This window comes from Lygodium microphyllum, chromosome 5, assembly GCF_053477565.2.
Source record: "Lygodium microphyllum isolate KBCC chromosome 5, Lygodium_microphyllum_v1.1.10, whole genome shotgun sequence".
Taxonomy (NCBI): Eukaryota; Viridiplantae; Streptophyta; class Polypodiopsida; order Schizaeales; family Lygodiaceae; genus Lygodium; species Lygodium microphyllum.
In genome coordinates this window covers 88,498,402-88,513,738 of record NC_141139.1, presented here as the reverse complement: position 1 = coordinate 88,513,738, position 15,337 = coordinate 88,498,402, and the positions used below count along the sequence as shown (strand labels likewise).

Sequence of the window (15,337 nt, the reverse complement as noted above, 5' to 3'; positions counted from 1 at the left end):
AGTCCGGAAAAAATCCAAAAGCATGAGAACAACCACCAAAAGTCCAAGGCGCAACCGTCGAAGTCTGGAGGAGTTAAAAGCAATAAAGCGCACCTTTAAATGCAAAGGCGCTCTCAAATCCTTGTAAAAGAGCGCCAGGCTCCCTCCTATGCAAATTGTAAACTTAGAAGGGCAATAGGACTAGCCAAGAAGTGAAAGAATGGAGAAAAAGGGCCTAGGCCATGGCCCGCCATGTAAAAAGAGGATGACCGCCCGTGGGAAGTAGGGCATGTATATAAACTTGAAATGTGAATGAGAAGCTCATTCTTGTGTATGGCAAAAAGCTTATTCTTCTTCTTCTCTTCTTCTTGCCTTCTTGCTTGTGCTTGAGAGAGGGAGTGAGTGAGTGTGAGGGAGTGAGTGTGTGAGAGTGAGGGACTGAGGAGAAGAAGCTCCCCATCTCCTCTCTTCATCTTCTTCTCTTCTCCACTCTTCTCTTGTCTTGCACGGCTATGGAGGATGGAACTTGTTGGAGAGGGATTGAGGTTGCTTGAGCTTGCCTCAAGGATCTGGAGCTACTGGCATGCATGGGAGAGGAGGGTACTCGATCAGGCATCAAGGTAAGCTCACTACACCCCATAGGTAGGGAGGGCACGTCGGCTATATGAGAGGTAGCCATGGCTGCTCGGCTTGAAACGCTTGACCAATAAGCGGTTCGTAGGTCTCGGGGGTTGAGCTTGTAGCTCCCTTCAAAGCCTCTCCTAAAGCTAGCCTGTCCCTATGCTCTAAGACCCCACATCTCTGCCCACGTGCTTAACTCATGCTCAAGGATGGAAGCATATAACTTAGCCAATGTATGCCCAACCATGATAGTCCGCGGGTAGAGTAGGGTCCCCTGACTTGAGGATAGGCACAATAGTGTTCGTGCTCCAGCTTTCTGGTAGGCCTTCACACATGGCTCTGTTAAACATGTAAGCTAGGAATCTTGCCACCAAATCTCTAGCATGGATCAAGTGCTCGGCTACTAATCCATCATGATCTTGTGCCTTTTCTCTGCTAAGTCTATCCATGGCCTCTAGGACAAGAAAGTGGTAGTCTCTAGGCAAGGCTCAAGTGGGTCAGGAAGAGGTGGAGGCTACACCTACATCGATGTGTAGGGCCTCATTGAACTGCTAAGTCAGCTCCTATAATGGAACGTTGGGGTCTGCATCATGTAACAATCTAAGGATCTTTGCCTCATAGGTATACTCTGTCTCTTTGGAAAAGAGGTATCTTGGGTGTCGGTGAGCTACATGATGGGTCTGCGTGTCAATGAATCGGAGGTCGATGGTGAATGATAGGTAGGCATGATCCATTGCAACTTTGAGAAGGCGTGGAAATACTGAGAGGTCCTGGATGTGAGATATCAGCATCGGTGGGGCAAGAACATAGTCTGTTGTGCTGGCACCGTGTCAGTGAGGATAACATGTGAAGGCATTGGATAGGGGGTATCTAGCTAGGCCATTGAGAATGGCCAACCTGTGTGCTGTGCCCATCTCCACAAGGTATCTCCCATATTCGGTGACTTCCCCCATATCCTGAGATGTCCTCTCCAGCTATAGCTCTGACACATCCTGCTCCTGTAGCATCTCCTCAGATGCATCAAAGAAGGACACTTGAAAGGAGGCTGTCCTGGCATTAAAGTCTCCTAGTAAGATAACTTCTCCCTCCTTCGAGAACTCCCAAATATCCTCATCCAAAGCCACATATGGTGATTGCCCCTTGGGTGGGGCATATCGAGACGTCATAGGGGGGAAATAGCATATGGCAACATACAAAGTGCATTCCTCATCACACACTCTCACCCACATGTATCTGCCTTGCTCATCTTTGCAGACTACCTGGATCATCTGCTGTAGCTCCTCCCTGAGTAATACTATCACTCCTCTCGACCCGCGATTACTGTGGTCTGTGCATGTCTCCTTCCTACAAGCCGACTCCCACCTATAGCTTGTCACCCGTGGAAGTGTAGTATGTGGTCCCTGATGTGTCTTTGAGTAGAACACTATATCTCTCCCTCTCAATGTCTCCTCAAAAGCTCCCACATCCAATCAAAGGGCTCCATTTCAGTTCTAGACTGCCACTGCAAGGCTGGTCCCATAGGTCTCACATCATCATTTGTGGCGCCTCTCCATGACTACTACTTTTCCTCCTCTGTAGAAGCAAGTTTGCCCTCCTCCCTGGTTGCCTTAATTTTTGGCATGCACTCCCTCGTGTGGGCTAGTTGGGTTGGTGTGAGATTGTCACCCAAAAATACACCGATCCCCTTCAATGTACGGCGTTGAGCTAGGAAGTCTCTCCTAGCCTCCATGGTGGGGAAGCGGAGAATGAGTGCACGCTCTTTTGAGCTCTCCCTTTCTGCGCTTTTCTTGCCCAGTCTCCAACCGGAGACATGTGTGTCTTTCTTAATATTCATTAACGTGTATAGCACCTTGGTGTCCTCATCCACTTTTTCATGCATCTTCAGCCCCGTCACCCTAATATGGAGTGCTCTCATTTCCCTTTTTTGTTCCTCCTCCAATGTGTCACTAATTATGGTTGTTGTAGGTGTGTGTGCTAGGTGTTTCCCCTTCTTTGCAATTTGAATCCATTGCTTCGCCTCCTCTACTTGCTGTTGGGTTTTCTTGAGCATGTCTTCCCAAGAAACAACCTCCTTTCTCGTCTCCTCCTCCTTTTTTTGGAGTTGTTATACTTCCTCTTTGATGCGGGTGAGCTCCTCGGTCATGCTAGGTTGGATTTCTCCTTCCTCTAGCTTGGGGATGAGCTGAATGTCAGTCAGTATAGCTGCCTAAGTGATTGAATCTCCCCATCTTGGGCTTCTATCTTCAATTCTAGCTTTTTAATCTTATCGTTCAGTTGCATGTTCACTATGCTTAGTCCGTTGTCATACTCCTTCTTGACTTTGTTGATGGCATTGGTAATCATCTACTCTATTTGGACCTCCTCCATTTTGGGGGCGAACTCCATCTTGTTGTGTTGGGCCTGATCGTGGGCAATAGGGGCAAAGCGTGGAAGAATTATAGAGAGAGGAAATATAACATTTAAAAAGAGAGAATAAAAAATAGAGGAGAGAGAGAAGGAAAAGAGAGGAGAGAGAGAGAGAGAGAAGAAGAAGAAAAAAAAGGAAAAAAGAGGAGAGAGAGAGAGAGAGAGAGAGAGAGAGAGAGAGAGAGAGAGAGAGAGAGAGAGAGAGAGAGAGAGAGAGAGAATTAAACACATGGAATTGGGGGGGAGAGAGAAAGAGAGGGTAAAGAAAAAATTAGAAGCTGAGAGGGAAAAGAGGAGAGAGAAAGATGAGAAATGGATTGTTGAGCGAAGGCAACTTCGCTTGCCGCTTCGAGGCAAAGTGGCCTAGTATTTAGTGTGCGCGAAGTGCACGCGGATTGCACGGCAACTTCGCCATGATTAAAGAAATTTGATCGGCTCCTTCTCCTTTGAAGGAACTAGCTCTTCTAGAGGGTGGGCATTCAATCTTTCAATTTATTTGTTGATGACTAACTCCAACATTGTAACAACTAATCAAAGGGATCTTAACATTCTAATGGGCACATTCTAGACCTCTGAACTTTCAAATTCATTGATTAGCTACACGAAATAGAGATTTTGTATTTGGGGCACGACGAGCTTCCTAACTGGACCTACAATTATGGCTTCAAAGTGTTGAACAAGGGCAATATTTTGCATTACTTGGGTTGCCCTCTAGGCCTTTGCTTATCCCAAAATCAAATATTTTAGCGAATTAAGGGCAATACTTGCTAAGATTCAAAAGCAGTCAAAAAGTGAGCCGCTCTCCTACAATGGGAGGATTGTAGTCTTCATATCTATGTTGGTTTCAACTATAGTCTTGTGGCTAATATATTTGTCTTCAGCACAACATCTTGGAAGGCGCTAGAGAGAACCTTTGGAAACTTTTTGTGGTCCCATGGAGATGGACATGAATGGCATGTGATTGTTTGGGATGTGGTAACTTTAGAGCTTGGAGGAGGGGGCTTGGTCATTGAGACACTCAAAGACAAGGCTGAGGGAGTACCAATTTGATCTCCAATGGGTGGATACCTTGCTTAGCAATGCTATTACAATAAAGATATTTGACTTAGGAGTTGAAGAAAATAATGTCACCATGTGGAAAGCCCCGTTCTACTCGGTGCAGAAAGGATCATGGCAAAGATGACACTTCTCTACAAAGTTGGTGATTTGGCTACATGATAGAGCCTTTGATGATAATTTTATTCCTATTTTAATGAGGCCCAAACTCTCAAAGGCCCTCAACAATAGAGGTGTAAGAAGATGGGAGGATGTGTGGCATGGTACATACCTTTGCTAGCTACCAAGGAAGAAATTGCACATGATTGGAGACTTGCTAATAAGTTCAATTTTGTTCACCCTCTTGAGTGTCTTTTGACAAACGTTTGCTTTTAGAATGCTCCAAGAGGATCAACATATCAACTTTCACTAATTTGAGAGGAGGTAGATCTTCAAAGTGGCTGAGTAGTAAGATAATATAAGAAGTAGTGAGATATCAGTAGCAAAACAATAATGACAATGGATGTCAGATAGTTTAAAATAAGAGAGGGGATGAAAGCACGAAGCGGAGGATTTAGATGCTCAGAGCAGACCTGCTCCCAGGAGAGATGATGAGCGCGAAGTGGAGGAGAGAGGTAGCTGTTGTGTCTTCTGTCCTTTGCATCAGTTTATTCCTGGCTTCGTCTCCCGGTAAGCAAAAGAACCTTCTACACAGTTTTTACTCTCCATAAAATTCGATCTCAACTGAAATCGAGAAACAGTAAAATACTCAATTGGTCAGACAATCCCCCAATGTGTAATGCAGCTTCTTTGGCAGTAACACAGGGCAAGGCCACACTGAAATGGTGCAAGTCTGCTGTTACACAATGGGTAGCCGAGCAACTGCGGCCCCGCAGTCATGCCAGAGAGACCTTTTCACCTTCATCGCATCTGCTCTACTTCCTGCATGTTCCGAGAACAGCCGGCCGTGCATTCTATCAATGGTACATCCCAGTCAGCGTCGGCAGAGAATGCTGTCTTGATCAATATCATAAAACCTTTAAATCCAAGATCTTATATGTCATTTTGAGATTTTGGCAAACTTCTGAGCAGAAGAATATCCAGATAGATTCAAAAGCATGCTTGGTCAGCCGAACCAACTTGTTGCATACTGTGCCTATGCAAAATGTCTAGACCAGTGCTTTTTATTAGTTGCTTTTATGTCAGATGAGGGCGCATTTTTCGGTTCTTCTATCTCATGAATTCATCATAAGTGTCTAGTACAGGGATCCTCGCTGCATTGAGTTCCTTCAGTGTGGTTTTCAGGCTCCTCTTTCACTGTGCTACATTAATTAAAGTGGCTTCCAGTGATGTGTTCCTTCAGTGTGGTTTTTTCAGGCTCCTCTACCACTGCATCACATTAATTAAATTGGCTTCTGGTGATGTGTTTTTGGTAGAGAGACTATTAAATTCTTCTCAAATGCTGTTTTCTTCATGTCAATTACAAATCTGCCTTTGGACCACAAATGTAAAACTTATCTTCAGAATTGTGCTGGTTTTGTTAATCAAAGGTCTTTGGTAGAACATCATTAAAATCACTAGCACCATTTTGCTCTGGACTAAGCCTGCCAAGTTGTGCTTGCCAGACTGTGGTGCTTCTACCACCAAGCAATGCTAAACTTGTTACGGTCAGCCATTTTCACATGTTTTAGCAATTTAATGATTTACTTCACTACCATGGTACAGTTTTCTAAGGAATCTTTATTCTAAGGAGCAAATATGTCCGCGATCATATGACAAGCTCAGGCTTGACCCAAGGTACACCTGCTTCTTTTGGGTTCTGAGAACGCCATTGTGGATGCATGTGTGAATTGATTCATAGTCAGGTCCCAGATTGGTCATCTGTTTCTCAAGATAACAGTATGTTTTTCGGATCTTCTTATCTGGTGGAGGATCTTGCATAGAAGCAATACTCAATGATGACTTTGCATTCTCTTATCTTTATTTTGATGGTTTACAGGCATTCAAATTGCAGACTCTTGACAACCCATGATGATTATAGTGTATTAACAAAGCTTATTGAAGAAAAGACATCGGTGGTCACAACCTTACGGCATCCTTTGGATCGAGTTCTGAGTGTATATGAATTCTCCATTGAAGTGGCGGCTAGGTCTTTGCGAGCTGCCAGAAATGAAACTGTCGCTGAGAAAGGAATAATGGCTGCATTGCATCCGAACTTCTCTGGAGGAACGGCTGTCAGTACCTTAGATATATGGCCATGGAAATACCTAGTACCCTTTATGAAAGAGGATCTTTTGAGACGGGTACTTCTTTTATCTGCTGAAATTGGTTCTTGGATTTTTTATTATTGTAAATACGTGACAATTCTATTGACTTCTGCAATGTTTGCAGAAACTGTAATAGTGGATTGTGTCCAAACTATCTGCATTTGTGTCCTACTTGTTAGGAAGTCTCAGGAGTGACACCTTTATTGGCGAATGATCATTGGTTGCTTGGGCATGTGCTTATTTCTTTCATTTGTAGGAATGTAACCCTTGGTAAATTTAAGGAAATGCTATGGCGAACAGAGAAAAACACGGAGCTATGACACACAATAAACATAATTTGATGAGTGCTCAATGAAGAAGAGGGGTATATAGACATGAGAATGATGCAAGGGGCCTCAAGCCTCTGTATCTCAAGGGCTAGGGCAAAGATGAGCTTAGAAAGTTATCAAAGATGCCATGAACAACTCCAAGAATGTGTTGTACCTGAGATGGATCCCAAAAAGCTGTAGACCACTGTTACTCAATGTGAAGGATTAAGATGACTCCGAGGCTTAGAGGATGCAGTGGACTGTCAAACACAGCAGAACTTTAATGTCAAGGGGCTGTGACTGCACAGGCAGCCAGTCACTATCAATTGGCTAGGTAAGGAAGAGGGTGGATAGGAAAACACAGCTGTTGTCAAAAGATGATGTACCAGCGAGACAATAGGGTTTGCGGGGAGGAACACAGAGTGAACTCGGCAAACATGGAGAGGAGAAGAGAAGAGAGAAGAAACTCTGATGAATGGAATGATGAAGACCTGAATCATGGAGTGAATGTGATACAAGGGGACAAGGGTGCCGTAGCACAAGGAAGATGATGAAGACAGCCACGGACCACGAACCGCAATGTCCTCCTGAAGGGGTGTGAGGGTAGTGGAGAGGCTGGAGAGAAGAGATGACGGACTGAATGAATCAGCCGTAAGGAATGAATGAGAGAGTGGCTTGTAAATAGGCACAGTCAGTCTAGGATGGCGTCCCTTTTTGGGGCTGCAAACCCTAAACGCAAAATGTAGAAACGCAAAAATGAAAACTGCGGGTGAAGGGTTTCTCAACACCCCCTCGCAGGTCCAAAAAGGGGAATAAGAGAAGAGTGAGGCGGAGATGCAATGCTACATGCTGAAGAATGCTTATGCAGTAGTAGGTGCCACTTGCACAGTGTCCCTCGTGGGGAAATTGGTCACTTGCCCAAGCGCCCTAGTACAAAGATGATGAAAACATGCAATGCATAGGAGGAATGTCGGACTTTGTGTGGTGCCGAGAACCATAAGGATATGCCCGTACTCGATTTTGGGAGGTGGCTCCATGCTAACCAAGTGACCAAAGGCAAGAAGAGAAGAGGAGGAAGAAGATGTAGAGGATCTCTAAGATCCAAGATTTCCACCGGAAAGGGAACCTACAGTAAATAACAGTAGATAGAGTGAATTGGAGAACCCGAAACTCAACCTCAGGAGAGAAGCTACTAGCTTCGTGCATCCATGCTGGAAGGAATACGAAGGCCTCTCTGTGGCCCGGAAAGGAGAGGTGGCACAAGGAGTGCCTGGTGGAAGACGCATGTACTCCGGAGGGGTGGAGAGCAAAGGTCGAAGTCGGTAAGCATTAGTGGTGTGTTCGGTGATGCCACAGTAGGAGCACCCAGTAGTCTGGACATGTGTTGGTAAAGAAGCCATGGATACCAGTGTGCCTTGCTAAAGAAGGAAGAGGTTAGCCACCATGAACCACGAACCGCAATGTCTGCCTCAAGGGGTGTGAGGGTAGGGTGAAAGGCTGGAAGTGAGCTGCTAGTGGGAGGAGGATGTGACTAGCAGTAAGAGGTTGCAACCAGTAGAAAAAACGCAAGTGAGGAGAGAGAAAGACTAAAAACGCAGGCAATAGGTGAGAGCGATGAAAAATGTAGGCAGGATAGCTTGCAAGAGAGAGAAAGACTAAAAACGCAGGCAGGACAGCTTGCAGGAGAGAGAAAGACTAAAAACGTAGGTATTAGGTGAGAGAAAGACTAAAAACGCAGGAAAAAACAGCAGCAGCAATCAATATGCTGAAATCAGCTCCGAACAGTGTGTGATAGGCTGGAAACAGGTGCTAGACTGTTGTAGATAGCAATGGCCAGCTTGGACCGCGATGTCCTCCATGTTTGGGGTGTGGGCCACCGGTCTTTGCCTTCATTGGAGTGGAGGATCTTTGTCGCTGTTTGAACAGATCCAGCTCTGATACCATGTCAAAAGATGACGTACCAGCGAGACAGTAGGGTTTGCGGGGAGGAATACGGAGTGAACTCGGCAAACATGGAGAGGAGAAGAGAAGAGAGAAGAAACTTTGATGAATGGAATGATAATGACTTGAGTCATAGAGTGAATGTGATACAAGGGAACAAGGGTGCCGTAGCACAAGGAAGATGATGAAGACAGCCACGAACCACGAACCGCAATGTCCTCCTGAAGGGGTGTGAGGGTAGTGGAGAGGCTGGAGAGAAGAGGTGATGGACTGAATGAATCAGCCGTAAGTTATGAATGAGAGAGTGGCCTATAAATAGGCACAGTCAGTCTAGGATGGCACCGCTTTTTGGGGCTGCAAACCCTAAATGCAAAATGCAGAAACGCAAAAACGCAAACTGCGGGTGAAGGGTTTCTCAACAGCTGTCCCAGAGGATTTTGATGCAGGCAGAGTGCAGAAACAGGTTATTGACAGCATATAAAGCAGGGAAGATGCCCTGTCAGCAGCTAGTGATGTCACCCAGCAGTAGGAGCTTTTGCCTGCAGCAGATTGGTGTTGCCAGAAGCAGCTAATGCTGTTGATGGTGAGATTGTGGCAAAGAAGAGGCAATGTATAGCAGGGTGAATGGATGGCAGTAACAATAATGATAGGTAGGTGATGATGGCAATGGGTGGGCTGGGAACATAGCAAGGTGTAGATGAAAGAATGATGAGGGAATGCCCACAACATCTCCTTTTATAGGAGATTTTTTGGGCATTTGTCCTACCACCAAAGAAAATGTTCTTTAAATACTTCTTTTTGGGGCAGTTTCGTTGGAGTTAAATTAGGCCACAATGCATGATATTCTGTCTGAGATTAGGGCCTTTAATTTTACTTGCTTAGCAGTAAATTCATTTGAATTCAAATTTCCAACTCAGTTCTGAGACAATCAGATGACTTGGTAGCCAGGACAGTGGATCAGGCTGCCCTGATCCAAACTTTAGAAACACAAATCTAGAGCAGTGATCCTGACCTTCCTCTAGACCACCTTCATAAGATGGCATTCATCTTGCTCCTCCTTGCCCCCAAGTTTTGTTTTCAAATGTTCAATGGACTCCGGACTCCTTGGGAGCAACGAAACCCCTTTGATTCGTCATGAAACCATTTTGGAGGTCCAAAGGATCCAAAGTCCTTGGTAGTAGCAAAGTTTTGGCAGATAGCCATTGTGGCCTTCCACATGTGGATAATGTTAGTGGTGGATGGTTTTCGACTTCCTTTGATGATTCCTCCCTTTTTGGCAATTGTTCTCTCTTGTGGTAGATAGATGGGCTTCAGTCTATAAGCCTTTAAGTACTGGTAAGCTGCATCACATCCCTTAGTGGTGGGAGATTGATGTCTCAATCTTGAGAGGTGAAGGTTTGCCTTATCTTGGAAAGGTGAAGGATATGGATGATATCTTTCAGCAGATATACTACAATTGATTGATGCTATATAGTCAGTGTTGTTTTCGGATTTGTTTTGGTCATTTAGGCATTCATTATGAAGCATTGATGAAATCACACGTCTTTAGTTGCTTACTTGGACGTGACATGTGGTGAGCATTAATTTGTTGCATAACATTGATGGATTGATTTCTAAAAAGTCAATAATGAATTCCTACACACCCAATTCAAAAGTCTTCACCACTTTGTGGGTTGTCATCTGAACTTGGATATATGTCTATGTTGGGGAAAGCTATGTTTTCATAGCTTATGAAAAATAGTAAAATCCTAAATAAAGATAAGGATCATTGCTTCTCTCATATTTTTTAGGCTTACAATTTTGGTGGTTATTTAGATGTGAAGATTTTGACATGCAAGCTTTTATTTAAAAAAAAAACAAGCATGGTTGCTATTTGAGAGGGAAGCATTGGAAGAAATTGCTCAGCTTACTTTAAGGTATCCCAAACCATAGTGTGCAGTTTTGCCATGTGCACCTGCATGATCCAGACTGTTCTTTAGCAGGTGCCATGCATTTTATCCCCCTTCAAAGCCGTCCGTGTTTCCATCAGAGCTTTGCATTAAAATGATTGGTAGTTACCTACATCCTGTTATGGCTAGATTGGGTATGCGGATGTTGCAGCTATTATTGAAGAACTGTTTCTACAAGTTGAGGTTTTGTATTCTTGGTTGTGCTCCTCTTGATTAACCACCTTGAGTGTAGAGTACAAGCAAGTGAACTCTCTAATTGTTGAATGTGTAGATAGACCTCTATTTGGTTGTAGTTGGGTAGGTAGTGGGCAGCCATCTTATAGAGTAGGAGAGTCTAGATTGCTTTCTGATTTGTTAGTGATATCATGCTGCTAGGATCGTTGGGATTGTTTACTTTGGATCGGAATATAGGTTATTGTGGGGGGGATCTGCTGATCCATAAATAGACAGGCTGCCTGCCACTCAGCCCTTCCTCCTTTGCAGATTGTTGTCGCTCGTCCTTTGCTGTCCACACCCCTTCCTGGCAGATATCTCAGTTCAAGGTTGCTGTCCATCAGCTGGTGCTTGCATCCAGCCCTTCTCCATCAGCTGGTGGCTGTTTTCTACCCTCCAAGTCTGCATTTATTGATTTGCAGCCATCATGCGACGGTTTCCAGCCATCATTCACTGCCTTGGAGTAGACATCTGGAACTTGCATTTTCAGTTGAGCATCAGTCACCAACTTGCCACATCATCATTGCTGCTGTGTTTTTACTGTTCACAACTGTTGCCTGCATCCTACTCACAGTTTCCAGCCTGCTGCCTACTGTTTGAGCTGTCCCAATTGTGTTTGGCACTGATCCATGCTATCTGAATCTGCATTTGCTGCCGCTGTACATTCGGAGGCTGCATTTCAGGATTTGTGCAAAGGACAACACTCTCTCCAACTCACTTTCTTTTGTTAGAGATTCAGTCATCCCCTGGACGGCGGGCATAGGCAATGTATTGTTGTACAGTTAGCACTCTCAAGCATAGTTATGCATTTCTTGGATATAGGTTGGATAGTTTCATGTAGTCGTCAGGTGTTTTCCACCATTTTCAAGTAGTTAGGCAGGCCACACAAGTTGTGTAGGATGCCACGTGGGATAGGCATTTATTGCGGAGCATTTATTCATTATTTTATTGCTGCGATTGCAGTATGCAGCAGTTAGTCAGTTTTAAATGGCATTTTCTTGATTATTTTATTGCCTATTTATAGGCTGGCCAGCCTTCGGTCATATTCACTTGTTTTTCTTGTGTGGAGAGAGATTGTTCAGCAGAGGTAACTTGACAGCCCTTGTACACATCTGCCCTCATCATTTCATCATTCATTCCACTGCAGATTTCTATTAGTAGTCTAGACAATTCATGTGCGAGTCTATGTCAGTCATGGCTAGGTTATCTAGACATTTTATTATGGTTATTATGATGCTTATTTGGTGCATTTTATGTTGGCCGACTTGTCCCTATTTTGGCATTGTTTTCTTCTTTATATACTTGGCTCCCTCCTCATTCAGTCACATCATCACCTACATGTTTTGTGGAGAGAGGGAGCCGGTGCCAGTGCCTTCGAGCCAAAGACTCTTGTTGTACACGTCATTCTCGTGTTTCATACATGGAATCTCTTCTGTCTTGTGTTCACAATAGTTTATTTCAGCACTTGTCTATGCTTCCATTGTTGACACTGCTTCTGACATGGTATCAGATTGTAGGATCTTGGTTTTTGTTGCAATTTTTTTGCTGTTTACAAGTCTTTTTTCCCTTTGCTGATCAGGCAACGTGCTGTTGGTGGTTTTCAGCTTGTGTGTACTCAATTGCTTACATTGTTGACACTGCTTCTGACATGGTATCAGATTGTAGGATCTTGGTTTTTGTTTCAATTTTTTTGCTGTTTACAAGTCTTTTTTCCCTTTGCTGATCAGGCAACGTGTTGTTGGTGGTTTTCAGCTTGTGTGTACTCAATTGCTGCCTGTGTCTTCAGACCAGCAGCCTGCATTTTCAGCCTGTGCTTGGATTTCAGCTTGCAATCATTAGTTTGTTGCATTAAATGCTCAACCAACGTGTGTTTTTGGTTTTTTGTCCTAATTGTGGTTGAGTGACTGTTTGTAAAGGTTGTTTTTGCAGTTTCTGGCAGTTTTTATTGTTTTTTCTTTATTTCATAGTAGTTGCCCTTTGTTTTTGATCAGATTTTTGGTTCCATTGCATGTGAACTCTCATTTTGTGAAGTCTTTGTTGTTGGTTTGGTTGTATTTCCTCTCCATATATCCTCTATCCTCTATCTTCTCTTCTTCTCCTCTCCTGATGGTTTCTCCATATAGTTCTACAAATCATAAGTTACATGGACATGACTATCTTATATGGAGTGTTGTGATGAAAGCTTGATTTGTGCAGAAGCGTCGTTGGTACATTGTATGTGGAGCTATTCCTTGGTGTGTTAGTGTTCTTTTCTTCTTCCCGAAGATTTTGATGCGGAAGGTCCCCTCGGAGTTTGATGGAGCGACCAATGCTTTGTAGGCGTAGACATCCTCTACAACGTGAGCTTTACACATGTCTTCTAACAATTTTTGCAGTCTATTGTCTCTTTCTTTCTCCCTTGTCTCTTCGTGTTGATTTTCTTTTAGTCTAGTCATATGCTTCTGTTTTCAATACACTCTGATATTGTATCAGACCAACTTTGAAGGGCTGATCGATTGTGGGTAGACTTGAAAGGGAGATTTCAGTGCGACAAAAGTTTGTGTCTGCTTTCGCGTGGGAGCATGCCAATAAGCTTTGGCTTACAAATGCAGGCTCAGAACATAGGAAAGGTGATTACCTCTCAAAGGACATGGCGATAACTTTGCTGTTGTAGTTACCGCTCCAATTTAGTGCATTCTACTACTTAATTGCCTTAGGGCAAGCAAATACCCTTAAGTGGGAGGAGTTGGTTCTAATGCTCATGGATTAGGAGAAACAACTCCAAGGTTAGGATGCTTTGAAGTCTGAGGCATTGACAAGTCAAGTCTTCTCAATAGAAGGAAAAAAAACAAGAACAAAAAGAAGGATGAGAAGATTAAGCAAGATAAAGCCAGGGAGTCTATTTGTCACAGTTGTGGCAAGACTAGTCATTGAGAGAAGGATTACCTTGACATGGACAAGAAGGACAAGAGAAGAAGAAAAGTATTGGTCCCCTTTCTCCATTTGGATGTGATTGAGGATACTCCTTCGGTGGCCTCTGATGCAACAATGATGCCCCCCTAGCTTGTGAGTGGATTGTGGACAGTGGTGTTTCCCAGCACACGACTCTTTTTATAGATGATATTGTTCGTGTGCGTTCGATACATGGGCAAATTTGTTGGGTTTCACTCACGCCTACACTCATAGAGGAGTATTGGTGATCAGTAGGACATTGGGGCACTTTTTACTCTTGGTACGAGAGGTTTTTTCTCCCAGACTTATTCTCTTCTTTCGTATGTGCTTATGTTACACACTTACAAGCACTTATCATGTTCGGATATGAACACCCCCTACAACCCTAAGGTTTAAGGGTTGTACTTTGTACTTTCAGTTGACACTCTTTCAGTCTATTGCATTGGGTGTCGTGCTTCACTTTCCACATTGTCTACTGCACTCTCAGTTGAGCTTTGATCCTCTCAGCCTCTCACATTTGGTATCAGAGCGATCTCTCACTGAGTTGAGCCGCTACCCTAGTGTTAGCTAGTGGCCACCTCTTCCAATTGAGCAGCTTGGCTTTTGTAGCAGGTTTGCTACCTGCACCGTCAGGTTCACCACAACAACGCTTAGTCACAGCGGCTCACTAGCGCTAGTGCTGCACTTCTCTTGCAGCCTCCCTCAACGCCAGTAGCGTTGCTTGCCTGTGCCACCTATTTTGTGCTGCCCTTGCCTTGGTTTGAGCCCGCCTGTGTACCAAGGAGCGTTGCCTACTTGCGCCTACCCGCCTGGACTTTGCCGCTTGTTGCCCTGGACCTCAGGTGTCTGCTGCTTCTTGCCCGCCTGACGCCTCTTGCCCTTCCGCTGTCGTCTGAACTCTGCCAGCGTTCGCCACGCCTGCCTCCAACATCGCCTGCGCCAGTGCTAGTGCCCGCCACACCCGTTTGCAATGCTGCCTGCACCTGTGCCTGCGCTGCCACGCTGTGTGGTTTGTGCCTGTGGCCACCAGGTCGACTAGTCATTGAGGTTTTATGATAAATTATTATTTTATTCTATCTTTGGACAAGGGCAGACACAGAAATCTGAATACGTGTCAGGGACACGATTGATGCAAATCTCTTGGCAAAATAAGTCAAGAATTTTGGGGCTTTTGATCTTTGTGGAGACATTGGCAAATGTGCTACAGTCTCAGTTGGAGATAGATTGTTTTTGATAATTTTGGGGCAATAAATTTTGGGGTTTTTGCTCATACGATGTTGCTGAGCATTGAATGCACCTTGGGCTGCGTGCATTACAGACAGTTTTGACATAGTGTAGCTCAATGTACTAATTGCAGCAAGCTATTTGCTGTAATTTTTGGAAAATTTGGAGATTTCTAGGTTGGTCCAGCTTGGACATTGCCCTTTTGCCTTCTTTTTGGCATTGATTATCATGGCAAATCAAGGAGGGGATGTATTTACCTATCTATCCAAGGAGGACAGATTGGATGGTAACAACTACTCACTTTGGTCCTTCATGATGAAGAATGTGCTGGTTGCGAAAAATCATTGGGACTATGTCAGTGGAGAAGAAGTTAGTCCCGGAGTTGTGGCTCCTGCTACTCCTCCTCTAGGAGGACGTGGACAACGGGCACCTTAGCTTGTTCAGCCTGCTTCACTTCGGCCAC

General features: G+C 44.3%; 1 protein-coding gene and 1 pseudogene across 7 annotated transcripts in view; one reads left to right on the top strand and one right to left on the bottom strand.

Annotated features, from left to right (window-relative positions):
- Positions 1 to 1,163: 1,163 nt before the first annotated feature.
- Positions 1,164 to 2,743, bottom strand: LOC148036108 (uncharacterized; annotated as a pseudogene).
- A 1,760-nt stretch (positions 2,744 to 4,503) lies between these two features.
- The window catches only part of LOC148036106 (protein-tyrosine sulfotransferase-like), an 88,791-nt gene continuing 77,957 nt past the window's right edge, over positions 4,504 to 15,337 (top strand). For 2 of the 7 annotated variants that reach the window (XR_015690897.1, XM_087678096.1), the window contains exons 1-4: positions 4,504 to 4,731; positions 4,847 to 5,024; positions 5,767 to 5,838; positions 6,041 to 6,344. Coding sequence is in view for 6 of the 7 variants with exons in the window: in XM_087678096.1 (XP_087534222.1) it covers positions 4,620 to 4,731; positions 4,847 to 5,024; positions 5,767 to 5,838; positions 6,041 to 6,344 (666 nt within the window). In the remaining variant the exon portion in view is untranslated. The remainder of the gene's footprint in view (positions 4,732 to 4,846; positions 5,025 to 5,766; positions 5,839 to 6,040; positions 6,345 to 15,337) is intronic. The other 5 variants (XM_087678098.1, XM_087678097.1, XM_087678095.1 and 2 more) reach the window with 5 other exon arrangements.